The 21,387-nt window shown below is 39.6% G+C and overlaps 2 protein-coding genes across 2 annotated transcripts; one reads left to right on the forward strand and one right to left on the reverse strand.

Moving 5' to 3' along the window:
- Positions 1 to 5,022: 5,022 nt before the first annotated feature.
- LOC110902960 (palmitoyl-monogalactosyldiacylglycerol delta-7 desaturase, chloroplastic) lies at positions 5,023 to 6,531 on the forward strand. The gene is made up of 5 exons (XM_022149245.2): positions 5,023 to 5,364; positions 5,640 to 5,780; positions 5,849 to 5,989; positions 6,067 to 6,173; positions 6,269 to 6,531. The coding sequence occupies exons 1-5, from the start codon at positions 5,023 to 5,025 to the stop codon at positions 6,480 to 6,482; spliced, it is 945 nt and encodes a 314-aa protein (XP_022004937.1). The 3' UTR covers positions 6,483 to 6,531.
- A 1,602-nt stretch (positions 6,532 to 8,133) lies between these two features.
- On the reverse strand, positions 8,134 to 10,399 carry LOC110888201. Its single transcript, XM_022135743.1, has 3 exons — positions 10,186 to 10,399; positions 9,032 to 9,688; positions 8,134 to 8,963 (listed from the first exon to the last, which is right to left on the reverse strand). Exons 1-3 carry the CDS (start codon positions 10,397 to 10,399, stop codon positions 8,134 to 8,136), a joined length of 1,701 nt encoding a protein of 566 aa, XP_021991435.1.
- Between the last annotated feature and the right edge of the window lie 10,988 nt (positions 10,400 to 21,387).

Below are 21,387 nucleotides of genomic sequence, written 5' to 3' on the forward strand. Positions count from 1 at the left end.
ACTCTCCATCATGGATTCAGGGCTTCACATTTCAATGACTCTCCATCATGGATTCTGGGCTTCATCTTCAATGACCATAATCCTCTTCAACAACTTTATCTCATCATCAATCTATACATCTAGACTCTAAAGGTTTCTTCTTTAACAACCCGTATTATCTATGGAGCTTCTACAACTGAAATTGCAACAACCACAAATGTAGGTAGTGAAGGGGTTTGACAATGGTGATTTCTTCATCTTGTTCGATTATGGAAGTCTGTCTTCAAGAAGATGCAAAACCAAGGTTAATAAGACGGGTCCTTTTGCTCCAAGAATTCGACATAGAAATAAAAGAAAAAAAGGGTGCCGAAAATTTAGCTTCAGATCATCTATCATGACTAGACGAATCTCCCCAAGTTACTCAAACAAACACGAAAAGTCCTTAAAGCGGGTTTCTTTTTGGCAACTATATTTAGTGATGTTCAAACCATAGTGACAAATTGTGATGCTTGTCAAAGAGCAAGCAACATATCGGCTCGAAATGAAATGCCTTAAATAAACATCCAAGTTTGTGATGTCTTTGACGTTTGTGGTATTGACTTTATGGGATCCATTCCACCTTCAAAAGGGAACCAACATATACCTGTGGTGGTTGACTATGTCTCAAAGTGGGTTGGAGCTCAAGTGTTACCAACAAACAATACTAAAGTCGTGGTGAAGTTTTTGAAGGCTTTGTTCTCTAGATTTGGAATACCAAGAGCACTTATTCGTGATCGAGGGAGCCACCAACTTGATAAGGTTTTGTTAAGATATGGATGTACTCACAAATTCTTTACACCATATCATCCATAAGAAAATGACCTAGTAGAGGTAACAAATCGAGCAATTAAACGAGTTCTTGAAAGGGAAATAGGCACTAACAACAAGGATTGGGCATATAAATTGGAGGATGCATTATGGGCATTACACACCATCAACAACACCCCGAGTGGGACATACATCTTTGTATGGGTTTTGGCAAAGCATGTCTTCTTCCAATCAAAATTGAGTATAAAGCTTATTGGGCAATTAAAAAGGTCAATTTTGATCTCATAAAAGGGAATCTCATTTTTCAAACCCATGAGCTAGAAGAATTCCAGAAACATGCTGATCAAACTCTTCAATCTTCAAAGAAAGAACTCGCCGACTCCATGACAAAGTATTGAAGAAGAAAGAGGGGTTCAAGGAAGGAAAAAAGGTGCTACTCTATAACTATAGATTACGTCTTTTCCCTAGGAAAATTAAGTCAAGATGGTCGGGCCGTACATCATCTGACAAGCGTTTCCATATGGAACAACTTAACTGGAAAACCGTAACGGAACAACATTCAAAGTGAATGGCCATCATGTAAAGCACTACATTGGGGAACATTTTAGCCAAGTTTTAGAAAAGATCCACTTTACCTAATGGAAGAGTAAAAGTTGCAACCATGGGTCCATCCGAAAACCCTTGAAACGTGGAGCTACCATGGAGAGGGTCCGAATTATGAATAAATTGGGAAGTTGGTGAATACCGTTGAGCTAAATAAGGGAGTTAAGGTTTACATTTCATGGTTACTCTTAAGCTAATTCTAGCATCAACGTATGCCTTCTCGATACTAGGACAAGTAGTTTTTTTCTTTCTCCTTGTTTTTATCTTTTTAGGCTTTTAACTATCCATCCAAGTCATACCAAGTGTTTCTCACTATTTAAAGCTAAGTCTATTGCAAGCATAAAAGGTGGTTGCAGGAATCGATCGGACGCGTTAAACACACACTCGACCAGGGGAGTAATAGTTCCTTCCCCCCTTAACACTCATCATTTACATGCATTCGAATGCATAAATATAATTGTGGGGTGGGAAAACGATTTTGAAAAACAAACAGTATCATGCTGAGCTAAGCAGGACTGTACACAACCATGCACGCCCGTGCCTAGCCTCACAAACCAGAATTTTTTTCAAAAATCTTTAAAGGGATAGTGGAGCACGACCGTCCATGCACATGCACGCCCGTGCCTGTTTGTTTCCTGATAACTTACTGTTTTAATATGCTTAAAAACACAAAAAAAAATCGTTTTTCAAATTTTAAACACTTGCTATGCTTTCTAATTCAGTCTAGCACTATGTTAAACTGTTTTCCAAAGGATTGGAAGTCTGAATGGTAGAACATGTGCAACCTAGAAGGGTGAGTGCCTATACGTCGAGTTTTCTATCTAGGCTAGAGTGTTCATACAAATCTTCATAATGGGACCCGTCACACTTACCTAGAAACTCTTGGCGTGAGCGCTCACTTATGGGCTAAAGCATATCTTCATCAAATATCATATGGACCTACAATTCTCTCAAAAATATTTTTTTTCTTTTTTTCTAACCCTTTGAGTTCAATAAAACTTATTAGTAAGGTAAGGAGAGTCATGGAAAGTAGAAAGAACAAATGTTATGCTTCGATTTTACACTTTACCCTATTCCATTGATTTACATGTGAGGATTTTGAGCCTTAAATGGGCATTAATCATACATGCTTAATCACATGCTCATTCATTTGTATTAGAGAGTAAATTCATCAATTTTATTACATTGTTAGAACTTGTGACTTATGCATTTCCAATGTTATGATGAAAGTAAACCTTGCATGAAAAAGATTTAGGAACTTTGGATTATCACCCATCACTTATCAATCAATTCTATCTAATTCCACTCACCATAAATTATCCACCTAGATTACGCTTTGAGCCGTAGCCTTATTACTTCTGTCAGCTAATTATCCATCCATAAGTCATGCTTTCATAAGAATTACCAAGGAATGATCTAAAAAGAAGGGTTTGAAAGAAATGCTAGTTCATGAAGAAGTTTATTATCCATCAAAGATCTACAAGGATAATATTAAGATTATGCAAAAGAAATTTTCAAAGGAAATCAAGTATTAGGCATCAAGGATTACAACACCATGTTTTTAGTAATTACCCATCAAAGTCAAATCATTAAAACATGAAGGAAGTCTAAGAAAGTTGTGGAACCAAAGCTTCTACAAAAATAAACACAAATACTTGGGATTTTTTTTTGGCAAATGGGCGCGCAACATTAAGCCTTTTGGCGCTAATACCTCAAAGACGACGTCGAAGTATTGGGAATTCAAAATTGGACATTACAAGGAGGGAAAGGAGAAAGGAAGTGACACACATCAAAAGCCATGATTCTACAAGAAATGTCACCAAGAAGAAACAATTCCAACAAGAAGTAGGTGCGAAGCTAGTCCTATTGGACGCTATTAGACCAAAACTCACCGGACAATTCGAAGAGAGATGATAATTGAAGTATCTACCATTGAAGGAAATTAGGCAAAATGAGTTATGGAATGGTGTTGACAATCTCACCTTAAAAGAGTCACTAGCACTATTCAAACCACTTCAAAACAGGATCATAGCCTAATTTTCTATGAAAAGCATTGACCATATCCCATTCATTCACTATCCACCCAAACCTTTGACACCATTAAAATACCATATACCATATCATATCACCCAAAGAAGCCCTCTTGATTCATGCAACTTTGCTAAGTGATTAGTGTAGATATGATTTGCATACAAGCCTATGACTCATGCATGCATTTGGATTGACTTCAATGTAAGACCCATAATAACTCATCCCTAAACATAGCCAAGAATTGAGTGAACGTTGTGAGGTGTGTAAAACTAAGTATAACCAGTGTTTTACTAGGCTTGTCATGATTCATTATTACCTTCAAAGTATTAGAAATAATGGAACGAGAGACTCATCAACATGGTATGGAATATTTTTAAAGAATATTATATTTAAATAACCTTAATTTTTACCTTTTAGTTAATAGCACTCTCAACCAGGGTCGTTGCTATATTTTTGGAAGCCCTAAACAAATTACAAAGGTGTGGTCCTTTGAATTGGTATAAAGAAAACATCGGTTTTGTTTTCTTCCTTCTAAGTCTCAATCGCAAGCACAATATCAAAATTCAAAGATTCAAAGTATCAATTAGGGATTTTGGGAGAAAACAATGATTAAGAAAATTGCAGTATATAGAGATTATAAAAACATAATTGTTAACCAACTTGGATTATCCTTGCAACACCACTAGTTTCCCCTAATTCGCCTCTAATTGTTCCCCAATCAGTGACACCATTAAGCGGAACGGGCATGTACGACATTACGGTTAGTGAGTACGACGATGCCGACCTAAATTAAATACAAATTGCATATTTGCTTGGAGTTGGGCCTTGCAATAAATATTATTTTTGTTTTATTTATTTGGGCCAAATAGAGTAATACACATATGATATATAAAGATTTTTAAAAATTTGGTGGCCTTTGTTTTTATGGAGGCCCAAGGCCGTTGCCTAGATTTAAAAGCCTCCAGGCATGACCCGACTCCCAACTTACGAATTGTACCACGCCGCTCCCAACTTTCAACTTACTTTCCTTTAGAACTTCCAAAGTAACTGAATTCTAACCCAGTTAGCTTATGTCAGTTCTCACATCACTAAATCAGTGTCATGTGAGATGCCACATCATTAAAAAAGCCATGTCGGATGCCACGTCACTACACAAGTGCACATCAAAAAAAAAAAAAAAAAAAACTAACTCGGCTACCATTTCGTTAGTTGCTACAGAAAAATAAATTCAAAGTTAGGAGTGGCGTGGTACAATTCGTATGTGGAGGGTGGTATCGACCAAATGATGATAGTTGAGGTTATTTAAATCTAATAACTCATTTTTAAATAATCATTTGAAGTTTATCTAATAACCCTCTTTTAATCATTTTTGTATATTTATTAGAGAAGTTAATTATAAAAGAGTTTAGCAAAGAGTTTGTATGAGATGATAAACGCCTAATAGATCTACTTTGGGCCAAAATCATTGTAACATGGACACGTAACACACGTTTGTCCTTCTGGATGTTTAAGAGATTTCAACGGCTCTCTTTACAAATACACACACTTCAAGCCTTTATAAATACTATCCATACACACATGCATTTTATTCACAATTCGAAGATGAGAAATATGATCACAGTTTCTCATAGTAAGGACTCCGAATATGGCAACATACTTCTCTCCAATGTGATGGTTACCAGAAAAAGAAACCTATTCATGGGTCGTACATGGAGGACAATTGATATCCAAATAGGCGTAACGATTTTAGTTGTACACTTGCTTGCACTTTTCGCGCCATTTACATTTACATGGGGTGCGTTCTGGTCGAGTTTTGCCGTCTATGTATTGCGTGGAACTTTTGGTATAACTCTGTCGTATCACCGAAACCTGGCACATCACAGTGTCAAGTTGCCCAAGTGGCTTGAGTACACCTTTGCTTATCTTGGAGTCCTTGCTTTTCAGGTTCGTTTTGTTTGTTTAGTCTTTATTTGAAATAATTAAGTGCAAATATGGGTTTTACTAAACTTTTTAAAGACAAATAATGTTTCTCAAAAAAGATTAAGTGTACTCCCACTCTTTTTTTCTTCACTAAGAGATGCTTTGTTTGGTGTGTAGATAAATCACCAAACAATACATTTAGTACTTATATTTGCTTTTTGTAACACTTTGGTGTGTCTCTAACGCCAACTTTCTTTGAAGTCATTTCTCTAATGAGTTTAAATCTTATATGTATATAGAGGGACCCTATAGCTTGGGTGAGCATTCATAGATATCACCATCAGTACGTTGATTCTGAGAAAGATCCACACTCCCCAATATTCGGATTTTGGTTTAGTCATATGGGTTGGCTCTTTGATAACGGCTATATTCTTGAAAAGGTACTTTGTATGTCCATGTTCCAAATATGTTTTTCTTGGCGAATTATCTTGTTTAATTTATTTTGCAGTATCAAGAGCGTAAAAATGTAGATGATTTAAAGAAACAAGCATTCTACAGATTCATCAAAAGGACCTATACATTGCATTTGTTTGCATTTGCTTACCTCGTTTATGTTTTTGGTGAATTTACATACCTCGTTTGGGTTGTGGTAAGAATTTCTTTGAATAGGTTTCAACTTTGTGTACTAAACGGAGTGTAACTGATATGCCCAAGATATGATATTAGGGAGTTTCAACCACCTGGGGATATCAATCGACTTTTCTAGTGAACTCAGCTTGTCATATATGGGGAAGCCAACCTTGGAACACTGGCGATCTTTCCAAGAATAATTGGCAAGTTCTCAAGAAAAATAATAATATTCAGTTATATATTTAGTATTCGTTATGTTAGTAATTACATGCTAATTAGAGTTAATGAATGTATACAGGTGGGTAGCATTACTTACTTTTGGTGAAGGGTGGCATAATAATCATCATGCATTTGAGTATTCAGCTCGACATGGGTTAGAATGGTGGCAGATTGACGTTTGCTGGTATACGATAAGGTTTCTTAAAGCAGTAGGCTTAGCCACGAATGTCAAATTACCAACTGAGGATCACAAACTTAAGAAGTCCATAGCTTCTCCTAACAAGTTCAAGTGATCATAGCGTAAATATGTGTGTATATGTGTGTGCGCGCATAAAACTTTTAAGAACCTACGTATTAAGAATAAATGCGTGTCTATCATTGCTTCCGGGAAGTGCCATATGTTTGTACTATTTGTTATTTAGCTTCTAATATCTCATAAAACTTTTAAGAACCTACGTATTAAGAATAAATGCATGTCTATCATTGCTTCCGTGAAGTGCCATATGTTTGTACTATTTGTTATTTAGCTTCTAATATTATCTTTGTTTTTTGAAACGTAAACTTCATTAAACAACACCAAACCCGAAAACCGTGACGGTAAAAACAAAACAACTACATATTCACAAATTTACACCAATTCTTCCAATCTAACTTGCCTTTTTTGGACCTATGCTTAAACCAAAAGAAACTGACCACCCTAAATTCGCTAAACACCTCATCGACACTACACCTCTTACCATTGAATCTTTGATTATTTCTAGCCTTCCACAAAACCCAACAAGCCGAGATCACAATGCCATGTAAAACCTTTCTTTCCCATGACGACCTAACACCCAACTTGTGGATTTCGAGCAAGTATCTAAAAGGAAAGACGAAAAAATTCGAGATTCGGCACCAAAAGCTGATCTTTTACCGCAAACCCAGAGCCAGCGGACAAGCGGTAAAAAGGTGATCCACAAAGTCGCACATATCGTCTATCACCACCACACCCCTCTTTGAAAGCGCTTCGACCGTCGGGATCTTATCCATATCCGCACGCCACACTAGGATGTTACATTTCTGGGGAACCCACTTACACCAATCCATGACGTACCAGTTGCTATAATCTTTCATGGAGTCGAGATTTTTTTAACGGCAACCGTCAAGAAACCCTCAGAGCCAGAACCCAGCCAACTCCATCTGTCTGGAAAATTAGACAACATGATCGAACCCAACGCCGCACTTAAAAGTTGCCATTCAGCCCTTTCATCATCAGAATCTGGATCGTGCTTCCATAACCAAAAGCCATTGCCCTGAAGCCGATCCCGCACACTACACATTTTAACCACCTCCAAATGAAAAAGAGAGGGGAACTTACCTTTCAATGGGACATCAAATAACCAAGGATATGTTGTTTCCCTTACCCATCACTCCTTTAAACAGATTTCTTGTAGGCAGGTTATCGAACAATGGCTTTTTAATAGTCGAAACAATGTTACACCAAGCTCCACCATAAGCTTTTTTCGAAGGAAAAACAATCCCAATCGGGACCTCCAGTATGAAGAGCCTCTATAACTTTATCCCATAAATTTTCTTTCTCATTTTTAAATCTCCATCCCCACTTCGTTAACAACGCCGAATTCACATCTTTAAGGCTACGGAGCCCCAAACCTCCCAGCTTTTTAGGCGACGCAACTCTTTCCCACGCTACCTAATGCAACTTCTTTTCTTCCGATGAGCCCCCCAAAGGAATTTTCTAATTAAAGACTCCAAACCCTCCACTACTTTAGCCGGGGCCCGATAAAGAGAAAAATAATAAGTTGGGAGACTTTCGAGAACTGACCGAATCAAAGTAACTCTACCACCTATGGAAAGAACAGAAGCTTTCCAAAGAGATAGACGCTTCTCAAAAATGTAGAACACCGGTCTCTAGTTGACAATCCGGTTCATGTTAGCCCTGACGGTCTAACCGAGATACTTGAATGGAAGAGACTCAGCTTTACACCCAACTAACACAGCCATATCTTCGACCTCCCCTAACTGCAACCCTATCCCGAAAAGGTTCGATTTGGTAAAATTTATTTGAAGCCCCGAGCACGCATAAAAACATCTCAAAATTCTCACGGCGTTGAGGATATTATCCTTACTCCACTCCCCAAGGATGATAGCATCGTCAGTAGATAGTAAATGAGAAACGACTGGGCCACTGTTAGGAAGAGAGACACCTTTAACAATGCCCAAACTGCAAGCCTTGCTAATCATACACGACAGGGCTTCCATAACAATGAAGAACAGGAAAGGGGAAATAGGATCCCCTTGGCGCATTCCTTTATGACACTTGAACTCGGAAGTCGGGGCACCGTTCACCAAAATCGAAGCCCTGGCCGAAGTGATCACCCCTTTAATCCACAAACACCACTTATCAGAAAAACCCATTTGAGCGAGAATATCCAACACGAAGTTCCAATTTATGTTGTCGTATGCCTTTTCAAAATCAATCTTGAGAATAAACGCCTTCTTCTTAACTCTTTTTATCCAGTTTTGAACTTCATTGACAATAAGCGGACCATCCAATATGTATCTCCCACTAATAAAAGCAGACTGAGACTCAGAAATTATGGAATCCAACGCCCTCTTAAGTCTGTTTGCCAAAATCTTAGATATCACTTTGTAAACGATACCCAATAAACTTATCAGTCGGTAGTCTTTCAACCCGATCGGGTCCCTCACTTTAGGAATCATTGCTATGAAGGATGAACCGCATCCCGTATTTATAGCCCCATGCTCATAAAAATCTGCCACAATATTAAAAAATCGTCCTCTAATAAATGCCAAAAATGCTTAACAAAACGAAAGTTGATACTGTCAGGGTCCGGGGCCCGATCGTCGCCACATTCAAAGACGGCCCCTTTTATCTCCTCACGCGAAAACCGAGCATCCGGAAACGAAGAATCGGCATCAGAAATCCTCTTAATGTCTGGGCAAGAAAGCCGAGGGCGGTAAATACAATCTTCAACAAACTTCTTTCTAAAAAACCTGTAAACTTCCTTTTTAATTAAAGACGGCTTCGACACCCATGTTCCTTCCACCTCCAAACCATGAATGAAGTTACTGGCTTTTCTACAATTTATCATAGCGTGGAAAAACTTAGAGTTTTTGTCACCTTCCTTAGCCCATCTAAGCCTCGATCTTTGTTTTAAATCTCTACTCTTCTGTTCTTCCTCCTCTTTTAAGACTTTGTTACTTTCCAACAGGATCCACTCGTCTTCTTCAGTCAGGTCCCTTTCTTCCATAATAGTCTGGATATCTTCCATATCGGACAAAGCCGAAGCCACCTCCTCAGAGTTCTTTTTCAACATGTCATCCCTCCACTTTTTAATATTGACTCTAAGATCACACAGCTTTTTCATAAGAGCAACGTCTGAGGGACCACCACTCACAGACTCCTTCTTCAAGACCTTGACAAACTCTTCTTCAAATCCTGGCTTATCAAACCATGAATCAAAAATACAAAAAAGGCCTAGCCCCAAAGTTTACTAAAACAGAATTCAAAATGATAGGGTTGTGATCAGACAAAAAGCTCGGAAATGCTTCCACGCTCGCTTCTGGCCAAGAGTTAAAGAAATCCGGATTAACCAAGAACCTATCCAGTTTACTCATTTTCCGCCCGTTTGCCGAAGAGCAAGTGAACTTCCTACCGCACATGTTATATTCAATTAAACCGGCATCAAAGATAAAAGAATGAAAATTGTTCGCACATGTCTGTTTAACAGTTCTTTTTCTCATCACGGTTTCGAACAGCATTAAAATCTCTAGTGACAACCCAAAGACCATCGAAATCATTAATCAACAAAACTAGCTCATACCAAAGAAACTTTTTGGCCATGACACTCTGCCGAGCGTAAACATTTAAAACATTAAGCATACAACCGCTCCCCACAAGCTTGCCCCTTATATGTAAATAGTTCCTGTTTTTCGACACAAAAGTCTTATGGAATAACAACAAGTCTCACATACAAATCATCCCTCCAGAAAAACCGACCGAATCAACACTATCCATCCCAAACTTTTTGTTCCCCCAAAAGCCAGCAACATCAGAGACCCTCACCGAATCTTTTTTAGTTTCTTGAAACGCCACGAAATGGATACCGTGTTTAGATCTCAGATTTTTGACCCATCCCTTCTTATCCAAACCCCCTAGACCACGAACATTAAGAGAGAGGAAATTCATAGTTCCACCACATTGTTACCTGAAGTACCGAGAATGTTGTTAATCAACTCCGACCGATGCCTGAGGTCCACCCCCACCTGAGCACCTATCTCAATTGTCGCAGTCACTTCTGCTTCGTTCTCCGGTCCTACAAACATGCCATCTGCGTAAAGTCCCTGAGTCGTTGACTTCTCCTGTTGCGTATCATTCACTAACGTATCCGCCGAAGATGCCTTTAAATTTAAATCCAATGAACCAGAGGAACCATTGAAACCAGAATCCCAATTCACCCTGTTAGAGTTGCCAGTAACGACATTATTGCCAGGTAAAGGGAAGCAAAACTCCTCCACATCTAACTGTTGTTTGGGTCTTTTAAGAGGTCTATTGGCCCAAGGAAAAGAAACACGTGACATATTCCTGTGATGATGGGCCAACAACTTGGGCCTCCTTATACCATTTTCGTTTAACATTCCATGGCCCAAATTAAAATCCTCAACATCATTATCGCCCACCTTGGCCCCACCAGCAACTTTGCCTTTAGAATTAATACTAGCATCAGGAATGTGAACAGATGGCGACCCCACCCCTATCCCATCGAGAATATCCCCATTGTTAACTTCTTCCCATACTTGCATGGGAAAAACACCCTCGTGAATAACAGGACCTTGATTACGCACATGCACCTCTGTTGGTTCCCCATGCACCGTTTGATCTTCATCATGTCTGACCGGAACCGGAAGATCGTCAAAATGGATCCCGGCCGATATATCTTGCAATTCCAGCGACTTGATTTCTGGCCCCGTATTCGATTCCTCATCGTCCGATTCCTCCGAGTCCTTGTCTTCATCGAGACAGTCTGGGATCCAATCCCCGAGATCCTCCGAAACCCACACCCTGTATTTCTTATCTTGCCACTTTAGAACCACTTCCTCAAGGATCCTTTTACCTTCCCCAACTAACACCCCAACGGAAACCATTGTCAAGTCTCCGTCGTCCTCCAAAATTTGAGGTGGTTTAGCCATTACCCCGTATCTCTTACAAATATCGAGAATCACCTCCTCACAGAATAAATGAAGAGGAACTCCGTGAACCCGGAGCCATGCCACCCTCTCGTAAGCCAACGCTTGCCCGACCCATATATCTGCGTGCGAAAACCAAGCCTTCCAAACCAAATCACGATTGAGAAAATCAACAACAGCTTCTTTGCATGAAAAGACTAGCAGTAAATTGAAACCTCCCACATATTGGATTTCCACCTCCTTTATCCTAGCAGCCGACAGAGACTGTTTAATAGTGATCAGAGAGTTGAAATCCCGAGCTCTGGCCAAGACAGATCTGTTAAACCTGCTCACAAAGGCAGACACTTCAGCATTAACCGTGATCTCATCGACCCCTGGGCTCGGACCTTGTCAGCGTTAAGCGCCATACTGTACGAGAAACCAGGCTTGATGAAACTATCTGTCTTCCTTGGTTTGGACATACCTTCCTTATTATTCTCAACACAACCATTAACTTTAAGAGAACCACCCATATCAGCCGATTCGTTCTCTTTGGCGAACCTCGCTGCGTTGATCTTGAGAGTGTTATTCCCGAGTTTAATGCCTTTCAACTTAGTTTCCATCTCTTTCCAGTCCCTCACGCCTTTAAAACTAACAAAACCAAACTTGAGCCCGTCCTTGTTCCTCTTCCTAGCAATGTACGTACCGGAGAGGTCGCCGTAGTTTCTGAGAGTAGAGGCCAGATCCCACTGCCTACAGCCTTCCGGGATATTCGCCACAAAAAATTTCGTGACCGTCGCCGCCATCAACAATGAAAACCACCGGAGAGCAGGTGAACCCAGGCAGCGAATAGGTGATTCCAAAAGCCTATTAGAATGGAAGGTTAGCTCAGAATCACTAAAGATAAGGAATCGAAACAACCTCACACGCTAATCTTCTTTCGTCTTTACCGTCGAGCAGACCTGATGTTCAAAAAAGGGAACGCAACAGCAGCAGAGGAAAACAGCAGCGGCAGCCTGAAAAAGAAGTGAGGGAAAACAGAGGAGAGGCCCCAGAGGCGAATGGAATTGGCAACGAATCCGAATAGGGAGAGAGGTAGAACTCAAGGCGAACCACCGAGAAGACCTTGCACGCTATTCCGATCAGTCCCTCTTCATCGAGCACTCTGGCGACCCTTAGCTTCTAACATTAACTGGATATGCATATGCTTGTCATTGCTTTTAATTATGAGTACAAACTTAATATATTATTGAACTAGGTTAGAACCCCGTGTATTACACGGGTTGAATAAATGTAATTTTATATATTAAATAATAAAAAATATATCTTTAAAAATATCAATAAATGTAAGAGTTAATTACAAAGATAGTCCTTGTGGTTTACCAAAAGTAACACCTTTGGGTACTAAAGGATACGGTGTGGTGCGACAAAGGGAAGTGGCAAAGTGGTTTGCCGTGCGGCAACACCGCCACCAACCCTTTTACCACGTTGGTTTGGTTAGTCACGCGGTGACCAAATGCCGCTCGGGAATCATGAGAGAGAGAGGGTAGTGTGAGAGAGAGAGGGTAGTGTGGGGTTGGGTCCATTCTAATTTCAACCAATCACATCTTTTTCCTTTTAAAAAAATAGTTTACCACTTCATCAAGTGTCTAATCATTGCCAACACTTTGAGCATAGTTTACCACTTTGACATGGCACAATCTCATTGGTTAATTTTTTAGTTTGCCACTCTCAAGTGTTTAACCACTCTTTACACCCTAACTTTTTTTGTAACATGTTCAGGGCTTATGGTTTGAAAGATTTTTTTTAACAACAGATAAACCCGTGTAATACACATGGTTTTTAAAGATATAATATTTTTTTATTATCTATACTATATAAAATTAAATTTATTCAACCCGTACAATACACGGAGTTTTTTTTAAATATAACATTTTTATTATTTAGTATATAAAATTACATTTTTTCTATCCGTCAATACACATATTTTTTAAATATAACTTTTTTTTATTGTTTGTTATATAAAATTACTTTTATTCAACCCACACAATACACGAGCTTTTTAAATATATAATTTTTTTTATTATTTAATATATAAAATTATATTTACTGTCAACTTCGGTTAAATTTTCTGTTAAGTTTTGCTTAAATGACCAAAATACCCTGGAATAACATTTGATTTTAGGAATAATTTTGTAACCATAACCAAAGAAATTATATATTAAAATCAACTTCTTCGTCATTATCTATAAGTTCCATCCATAACCATATAAATTATATATTAAAAATGTATTTTGTAAATTCCCAATTCCTTCAACTTCGTGGTCATTATCTATAATTTTAATTTTATAATCTATACTATAATTGATATTAATTATCTATAAAAAATAGATAACTTCAATGAATGACATGTGTACTCATATTGGTTTCTTTTATTATATAGTATAGATTCTGTGTCTCAAAATTACCTTTTATGTGTAAATTTTAATATTTTTGAAGTCTGTGTGTCAAATGTACTTACGTTTGTTTAGATCTTTATCACTTACTAGGTTTTAATGGTTTGAAACGAGTTCAAATTTCCATATAATTATTAATCAGAAATCTACTTAAACTCTTAAATGCACAAGACAAGATTCACCGATCTGATGCACACTTAACGAATCAATAATAAAAGTTAAGGAAAAGAGTAAATTGCATTTTACATCCTTTAGGGTGTAAGGGGGTCCCCTCTCTTACGCACCACCAATCAGCTAGTGCCACGTCAACTCCTCTCTTAAACTCCTCTAACACCCCATTTTGATGGCGGCACTCCCCTCTTAAGGGACTTGGGTTTTTTTCTTTTTTTTGTAAAATTATGCATGTTTATAAATTAAAAAAATATTAATAAAAGTAAAAATTAAATAAAAGACATTTCATTAAATTAAAAAAAAACAACCTAGAAAAATAAAAATTACATTCAAAGTAGAAAAATAAAAAATACATTCAAACTAGAAAAATAAAAATTACATTCAAACTAGAAAAATATAAAAACAAACTACTCGCCGTCCGAACTCACTTCAAGGTGAGGCAGATCTAAACTTCCGAGATGCTCAACGAGATCGTGTTTTAGTCTCCAATGCGTGTCTTCGTCAATGAGCTCGCTATAAGTTGTATCATCGAAGACGGGTCGACTGGAGGATCTTGAATATGTACCGGTGCTATCGCCCTTCCGTCGTCTTTTATAATCATGTTGTGTAAAATAAGGCACGTATACACGATGGACCTTATCTTTCTCACCGTTTTCGAACGCATTGGACGATTTAGTATTCCCCACTTCGCCTTTAACCCACCAAACGCCCGTTCCACATCTTTTCTTGCGGCCTCGTGTTGCCTCTTGAACTTTTTTTCATTTGGGTCGTGAGGATATGGAAAAGACTTCACAAACACGGACCAGGTAAGGTAGATCCCATCAGTAAGATAATACCCGCGTTTGTATAAGCGGTTGTTCACTTGAAATGGACAATTTGGCGCCGTTCCGTTTCGTTGAGCAAGAAATAATGGAGATTGTTGCAGCACGTTGATGTCGTTTTGTGAACCCGCCGGGCCACAAAAAGCATGCCAAATCCACAAATCTTGAGACGCCACCGCTTCTAACATAACCATCGGGTATTGATGATCGCCTCTCATGTATTGTCCACGCAATTCTGTGGGGCACATTCTCCAGACGAAGTGTGTACAATCCAGACTACCCAACATACCAGGTAGGTGATGCCTCTCCTCATGAGCCTGATACAATAGCGCAACGTCGTGGCTCGTTGGTCTACGTAGGATTTCACCGGCATACCTTTTACAGACCGTCTCGCAGAAATATTCAAGGCACTCACGAGATGTCCTTTCAGACATATTTAAATACTCGTCGTTTTCGTCTGGTGGGTTACCGGTTGCAAGTTGTTTAATCGCCGAAGTAACCTTTTGCAACGGCGTGAAACTTTTCTTCATTCTCCCGTCTAAGCCCTCTTTAAACCACTCGTCATACGTTTCCACGTCACTAACAATTTTTAGGAACAAAGACTTGGACATACGAAATCTGTGACGAAGAGTATCGGCATTAAATTTTGGATTTTCAACAAAATAATCGGCCATGAGTGTCTCATGGCCTCCCTCACGATCTCGACGGACTACTTTTTTTTTACTAGACGATGCCGTGTCTAGTAGCTCCGCTTGTTGGATGAGATTTTGGAAGAAAATTAAGCTACCATCGCTTGACGATGCATCTCCATCGTCGGGAAAGTCGGGTAGGGTAGAAAGAAACGGAAACTTGGAATCCATTTTGTGTTGTATTTGAAAGATTTGTGAGTTTGAGAGTGGTGGGTGTGAGTTTGAGAGTGGTGGGTGTGGTAAAAAATTTGATTTAGGTTGGTTTATATTTATATTGTTAAAAAATTGATTTTTTTTTTAAATTTGACCGTTTGACAACTGTCCATTTTGGAAAATCGTGCCAAACCAACGCGGTGACTCCACACCGCTCACCCTCACCGATTCGGGTCCCCGCTTGGATGGCGGCGGTGTTCCCGATCGGTGACTAGGGTCACCGAAGCCCTCCCCGCTGAACGCCCCGTGCACCCTTATGTTTTAACCAAATTTAAGACAATGTTCTTTAATTAAGGGATTTACAAACGATTTCCTTTATGTTGCAGTTTGTATACAAACGATGTTCTTTTGCCCCGACTCAGTTAATTTTTAACGTTAATTCAACTCATGTGCCTGCTCACGTGAGAGCATTTTCGTCATTTCATATTTCTAGAGACAACTAATGTACATAGCTTGAATGTTTCGATCAAACATTAAAGATTTCGTAGAAGACCATCGCAAAATTCAAACACCCCGGTTTGCTACCGATCGTACGCGATGATTCGACCCCAAAACCATGTCCTAATCAATTAATGTTGTTGTCTGTTGCTGTCCCATTTGAAGCATGGGCAGAACTAATGAAGACCCAGTCATAGAACCGGCTATGGCTCAACCCCGTAGTCGTAGTGTATTTTTTTTCAATTTTATACAATAGGATACCCTTAAACATATACGAGGATACCCCCAAAATAAGAAACCTGAAATTATTCATTAGCGCAAAACTTGTTAAATAGTTTAACGGAAATAATAAGTTTCATGATTATTAAGCCCAAAGTACCATAAAGCCCAAATTAATTCAATTACCCATCGGTTATGGGCCTGAAAACCCAAACGTCGCAGGAGGCGCACAGTGTTGAAGAGATCTTGATTACCAAACGTCACATGCATAGAACTACCGAAGCTGAACGACCGAACTGCTGAACAATCGCACGCACATCGTGGATTGGAACGACGGAATGGATTTTCGCACAATCGCACGCACAGTCGCACACCATCCAGTCACGCCATTGGTCGTTTGATTTTTTTTTGTTCGTTCTATTGTCCTCTCAGAAACCTGAAATTATTCATTAGCCGATTTCAAACTATAAAAAAACAAGAGGGAAAATCTATTAGGTATTATTTTTTATTATTGTACTTATTATGGTTCTTTTTGTTGTTGTATAAAAATGAGCGCACAGTAACAAAAACAAAAATAAAAAAAAATTGGGATACACCTGATTTCAAGGGCTACTCAGCCACTGGTTTGAAGATTTAATAAGGCTGTCTTTCGGGACTGTTCCTGGACTTTAAACCCCAAATTTGATTTTTTTTTAACTTACCATAATAAACTTCAACTTGTATTAGACTCGACCAATTCCCATGAAAATTAAACCAATGTTGCATAAAATTGTTATCAACATCTCGAATCTCAACCGAAATTATGTCCACCTACAATAGGGGTGTTAAAGAAACAGATAACCAATGGTATTCCTAGTTGTGAATCCAGATTTCGCTTCGGTTATAACCAAATCAGAATCGTTCTAACCGAATTAGTGGATTAAAAGTTAGATTTTTTTTTTATTTATTTTATGTAGCCAAGCACCCTAGCTTAAACTTTCTTTTACCAAAGGCAAAACTTCACTTTAGTCAAGTAGCTCACCGTCCACTTAGACATTTAGAATCCCTTATCCCTATAATATATCTCGCAGACTAATGTGTTGTTTGTTTTTTGCTAGAAGTACTTCCTGACCTCTTATGTCTGCGCCGTGCAGACCACGCGCAGACCTTTAGGTCTGAAGACAGTTTGTTTTTTTCAAAGAGCTTTCACTAAAACAGGTCTGCGAGACCTCTGTTTGATACAGACATAGTTCAACATCTTCTTCACTCTGCAGACCTTTTCTTCTTCTCCTCCCACTTCTTCACCCCTTCTACTCCAACCCCATCTCCTCCACACCTCAATTACATGTTCTATCAGACACAAATCAAACTCGATTTTCCAACCCTCTATTCACCCCTCTCCTAATCTCAACACAAATCAAACTCGATTACATGTTCTATCAGACCTGCAACTTCGTAACAACATGCAACTTCGTAACAGCCGTCGAACTCGATCTGAACTTCGATTCACCGCCGTCGAGCATCACCACCGCCTTCGAGCATCACCACCGCGGTCGAACTCCTCTCTCTAGCCGTTGTTTCTCTCTCTCTCTCTCTCTGTTTCTCTCTCTAGCCGCTCCCTCTCTCTCATCGACCTCTCTCTCTCTACGTCATGTTGGTGGTGGTGGTGGTGGGAGATGGAGTGGATTAGCAGGTTTGATGGGGGTGGTGGAGGTGGTGTGTGGTTTGCAGATCTGAAGGAGAAAGGGGTAGGGTTGGAAGAAGAGAAGAGATGTTTGCAGATGTATGTGGGTTTTTGATAACCAAACACTCTTTTAATTAGACTCCGCAGACATTTGGTCCACCTCTTCTTGTGCAGACGTTTGCAGATGTGGTCCGCAGACTACAGACCTTTTGCATCTGAAAAAACAAACAACACCTAAGACGTACCCTCTATTAGCCAAAAGTCTGACGCTATCGATCGATTGATGTTCCCCCAAAAGTGGTTCTAAGCTTTTGATTTTATGAATTTTTTTGAATATTTTGTTGTTGTGCTGAAGGGGTATGTCCTAGATCTCGCATCAAAGCGGACGCGAGTGACCATCACCCTTATCAAATACTCCCATCAACAAAGACTTATCTGCGTCCAAGCGGGCACGCGCGAACGCAGTTAACTGTTCCAATCGATCTAGTGATGAGAAGACTTACCTTGTGTATGAAAATGGTTGTTTTCGTCACAACAAGGGATACGGTCGGTAACGACCGCAGTACCGCATAATAGCGATGCGGCTCAGCACCGCATCCTATAGATATTTTCATCACGACAAGGGACGTGGAAACAACCGCGGTTACCGCACAATATTGATGCGGTCAGCACCGCATCCTATTCATGACGCAAGTGGGACTGACACTTTGACTTAACTGTCCAAAACAGCAAGTGGCACTGACAGCAGTCACCTATCCAGCCCACATGTATGCAACACTGGCGAACAGTGTCACACCCCCAAAAATACCACAAGAAGAAACCCCCTCGCGAGGCGTGTGATATACCAGGATCTAGCCACTAAACACATTGAACCATAAGTAAGATAGAACTTTCCATTAACCAAAATTAGTATAATTCAAACATTTGTTTAGAAAACCAAACATGTTCAGCGGAAGCATAATAGTTTATTCAATAAGTTTAGCGAAAATGTTTAAAAACAATGTAACTTCAAAGGAGCATTCCAGTTGCCACGAACCATGACCACTCCAGCTTCCCAGACAGCAAGTTCCATGTCAGTGTACCTAAGGGACTGCAAGCATGCAGAAAAGTGTATCAGCGAAAAGCTGGCGAGTTCACAATTTGTTTAACCGTTTGTTACCAAGTATTGATTTATGTTATGTTGATAATAACTCGATACCGCAGACGGCTCCTTTTGCCCTTCCCCATTGCTCTATCAAACATTGGTCATGATTTTAAAGTTATTAGTTCACGCGCGTCCTATCCAGGTACGTCATGAGGGTGCCAAACCTAATATCGCTATCAACTAATAACCTCGTTGCCCTACAAGCAACTAGTTCAGTAGTATGATGGGACTTAAGTGATAGAAAGTGAGTTTATTATCCAACATCAACATTTATGAAAACTGCCTCATATCCCCTACGAGGATATGGGTTTATGAAAGTCTGTTTGATTGTTTGCCTGTTTGATTGTCCCCACCGGACGCATGCTTGTATTTCGAGTAGTGAATTCACCTTGGTTTGCTCGATAAGACTAGTTACATGTTTACAATTGGTCAATCGAGTCCTAACATAATTATCAATGATCATCATATCTACGTTTATTCCAAACACATATTTAACAGGTTGCACACATAAGTTGGGTTATCATATAACATGTAGCAGATGTTTAGATCTCCTGTAGGTACACCACAAGTTTATGTTTTCGACTAACCCTTTAATGTTTCTAATGCTCGTCATTCATACCATGCAATTAGTCACACATCATGACAATGTTTTATCACTAGTATATCCTATATAAGTACACAATTCAACTAGGTGTGTGATTGGCATAATAGTGTGCGATCCATCAGCCATGCAGGCCACCTCGTGTGCGACCCAAAATGATGGAGCCCACTTGGCAGGTGTGCGGCCCACTGGGGAACAGCCCACATACCAAATGTGCGATGGGCTCGTTGGTGTGGCCCGTTCCGTGAATTATGCGATTGAAGTTTGTCTTGTGCGATTGGTGGCCTGTTCGTGGCTAGTGTGCGGCCCAAATCAATTGTGAAGCCCAGTTGAGTGTGTAATGTTGGGCCACTTGTGCGACCACCAAGCAGGTGTGCGATCAGCACCTGGGTGTGCAACTGATGTACATGGTGCCTCAACAAGGAGGTGTGCGATCATTCAATGCAAAATTTTCAGTTATTCCTTCCCATAATCATGGTCTGTCAGTTATACAAATTATCATTTAATTCCCTTATTTGTCGCGAACAACATCACCATCAAGCCAATCATTCTATTCGGATCTAATCACATGGACATCTCTAAAGCAAAATAGCAATTCATCGAATATCAAAGACCAAATATCAATACGCCATTTCCACTACATCCGATCCTATTAAGTTACCAATTTCGTCACGCAAGCACCCTAGTTAGTCGATTTAACATTTGTAAACATTGTATATCCTAACCATCCTAATCAACCAACTCAATCATCATAACATATTCATAGTTGAATTATCATGTAGAAGTTGTCAAACATAGCATGCATGTAAGCCAAGATCATTGATCACAACTTAACTAATTCATATTCACACAAACCATTAAGCCGCTAGTTATTGATTATCGGACAAAACAACACATATTGCAAGCATGTAAATCAAGTAGGAGTGTCATACTAACCACAAGATGCAAGATGTTGAAGATGTTAAGGTCGATAGAAGAGGAGAGCTCACAAGGAAGGAAGTTGCCGTCCAAAGTGGAGGGGATTAAGGTTGGGTTAATATTTTGTAAATCTCAAACACACACCATCTATTACCCATGTAGGCGCCCCTCTTTACACGAGTTGGGCCCTGGTTTGTTTGGGCTCGATGGGGTGTGCATGTGGGCCGAGATATAATTGGCATCCTAGTTATATAGTGTGTGAGTGAGAGAGATGTGCGATTCGAAGACTTGTACGATTAATTAACGTGTAACACAACCAAAATATAGAAACACTTCCATTTAATTTTTATAACGAATGCATAGCTACAACATATAATGGGCAGTAAGTAGAAACGATACCCACAAATGGACCTTGGAAACCCGAGTTGTCACAAACAGACTGACAGCCACAGCAGGACGTGGCATCACCTCCGTGACCTACGCGCCTGACACACCTGCAAAGGGCTGCACGCTGTCGGTCTAGCCACTCAATTACTCTCCTTCACTCTTCAGCTATATATACCCATCCCGGACCAGGTTTGAGGTATCGCTTATCTGCTCTCTCTCTAACACTCACTACAAACACACACTTTGCTCTCAAGCAAATACTGATTCTCCCGCCGGAGAGTGGTAACAAGG

This window comes from Helianthus annuus, chromosome 2 (genome assembly GCF_002127325.2).
Source record: "Helianthus annuus cultivar XRQ/B chromosome 2, HanXRQr2.0-SUNRISE, whole genome shotgun sequence".
NCBI classification, from domain to species: Eukaryota; Viridiplantae; Streptophyta; class Magnoliopsida; order Asterales; family Asteraceae; genus Helianthus; species Helianthus annuus.

What these genes read in the sequence shown, in the direction of transcription:
- LOC110888201 (XM_022135743.1), bottom strand. Translation starts at nt 10,399, where the DNA reads ATGAATTTCCTCTCTCTTAATGTTCGTGGTCTAGGGGGTTTGGATAAG. An exon ending in TTTTTCTGGAGGGATGATTT is followed by an intron (nt 9,689 to 10,185) that starts GTATGTGAGACT and finishes CTTTGGGGCTAG; the next exon opens with GCCTTTTTTGTATTTTTGAT. An exon ending in TCGGGCCCCGGACCCTGACA is followed by an intron (nt 8,964 to 9,031) that starts GTATCAACTTTC and finishes ATATTGTGGCAG; the next exon opens with ATTTTTATGAGCATGGGGCT.
- LOC110902960 (XM_022149245.2), top strand. Translation starts at nt 5,023, where the DNA reads ATGAGAAATATGATCACAGTTTCTCATAGTAAGGACTCCGAATATGGC. An exon ending in CATACCTCGTTTGGGTTGTG is followed by an intron (nt 5,990 to 6,066) that starts GTAAGAATTTCT and finishes ATATGATATTAG; the next exon opens with GGAGTTTCAACCACCTGGGG. An exon ending in GATCTTTCCAAGAATAATTG is followed by an intron (nt 6,174 to 6,268) that starts GCAAGTTCTCAA and finishes GAATGTATACAG; the next exon opens with GTGGGTAGCATTACTTACTT.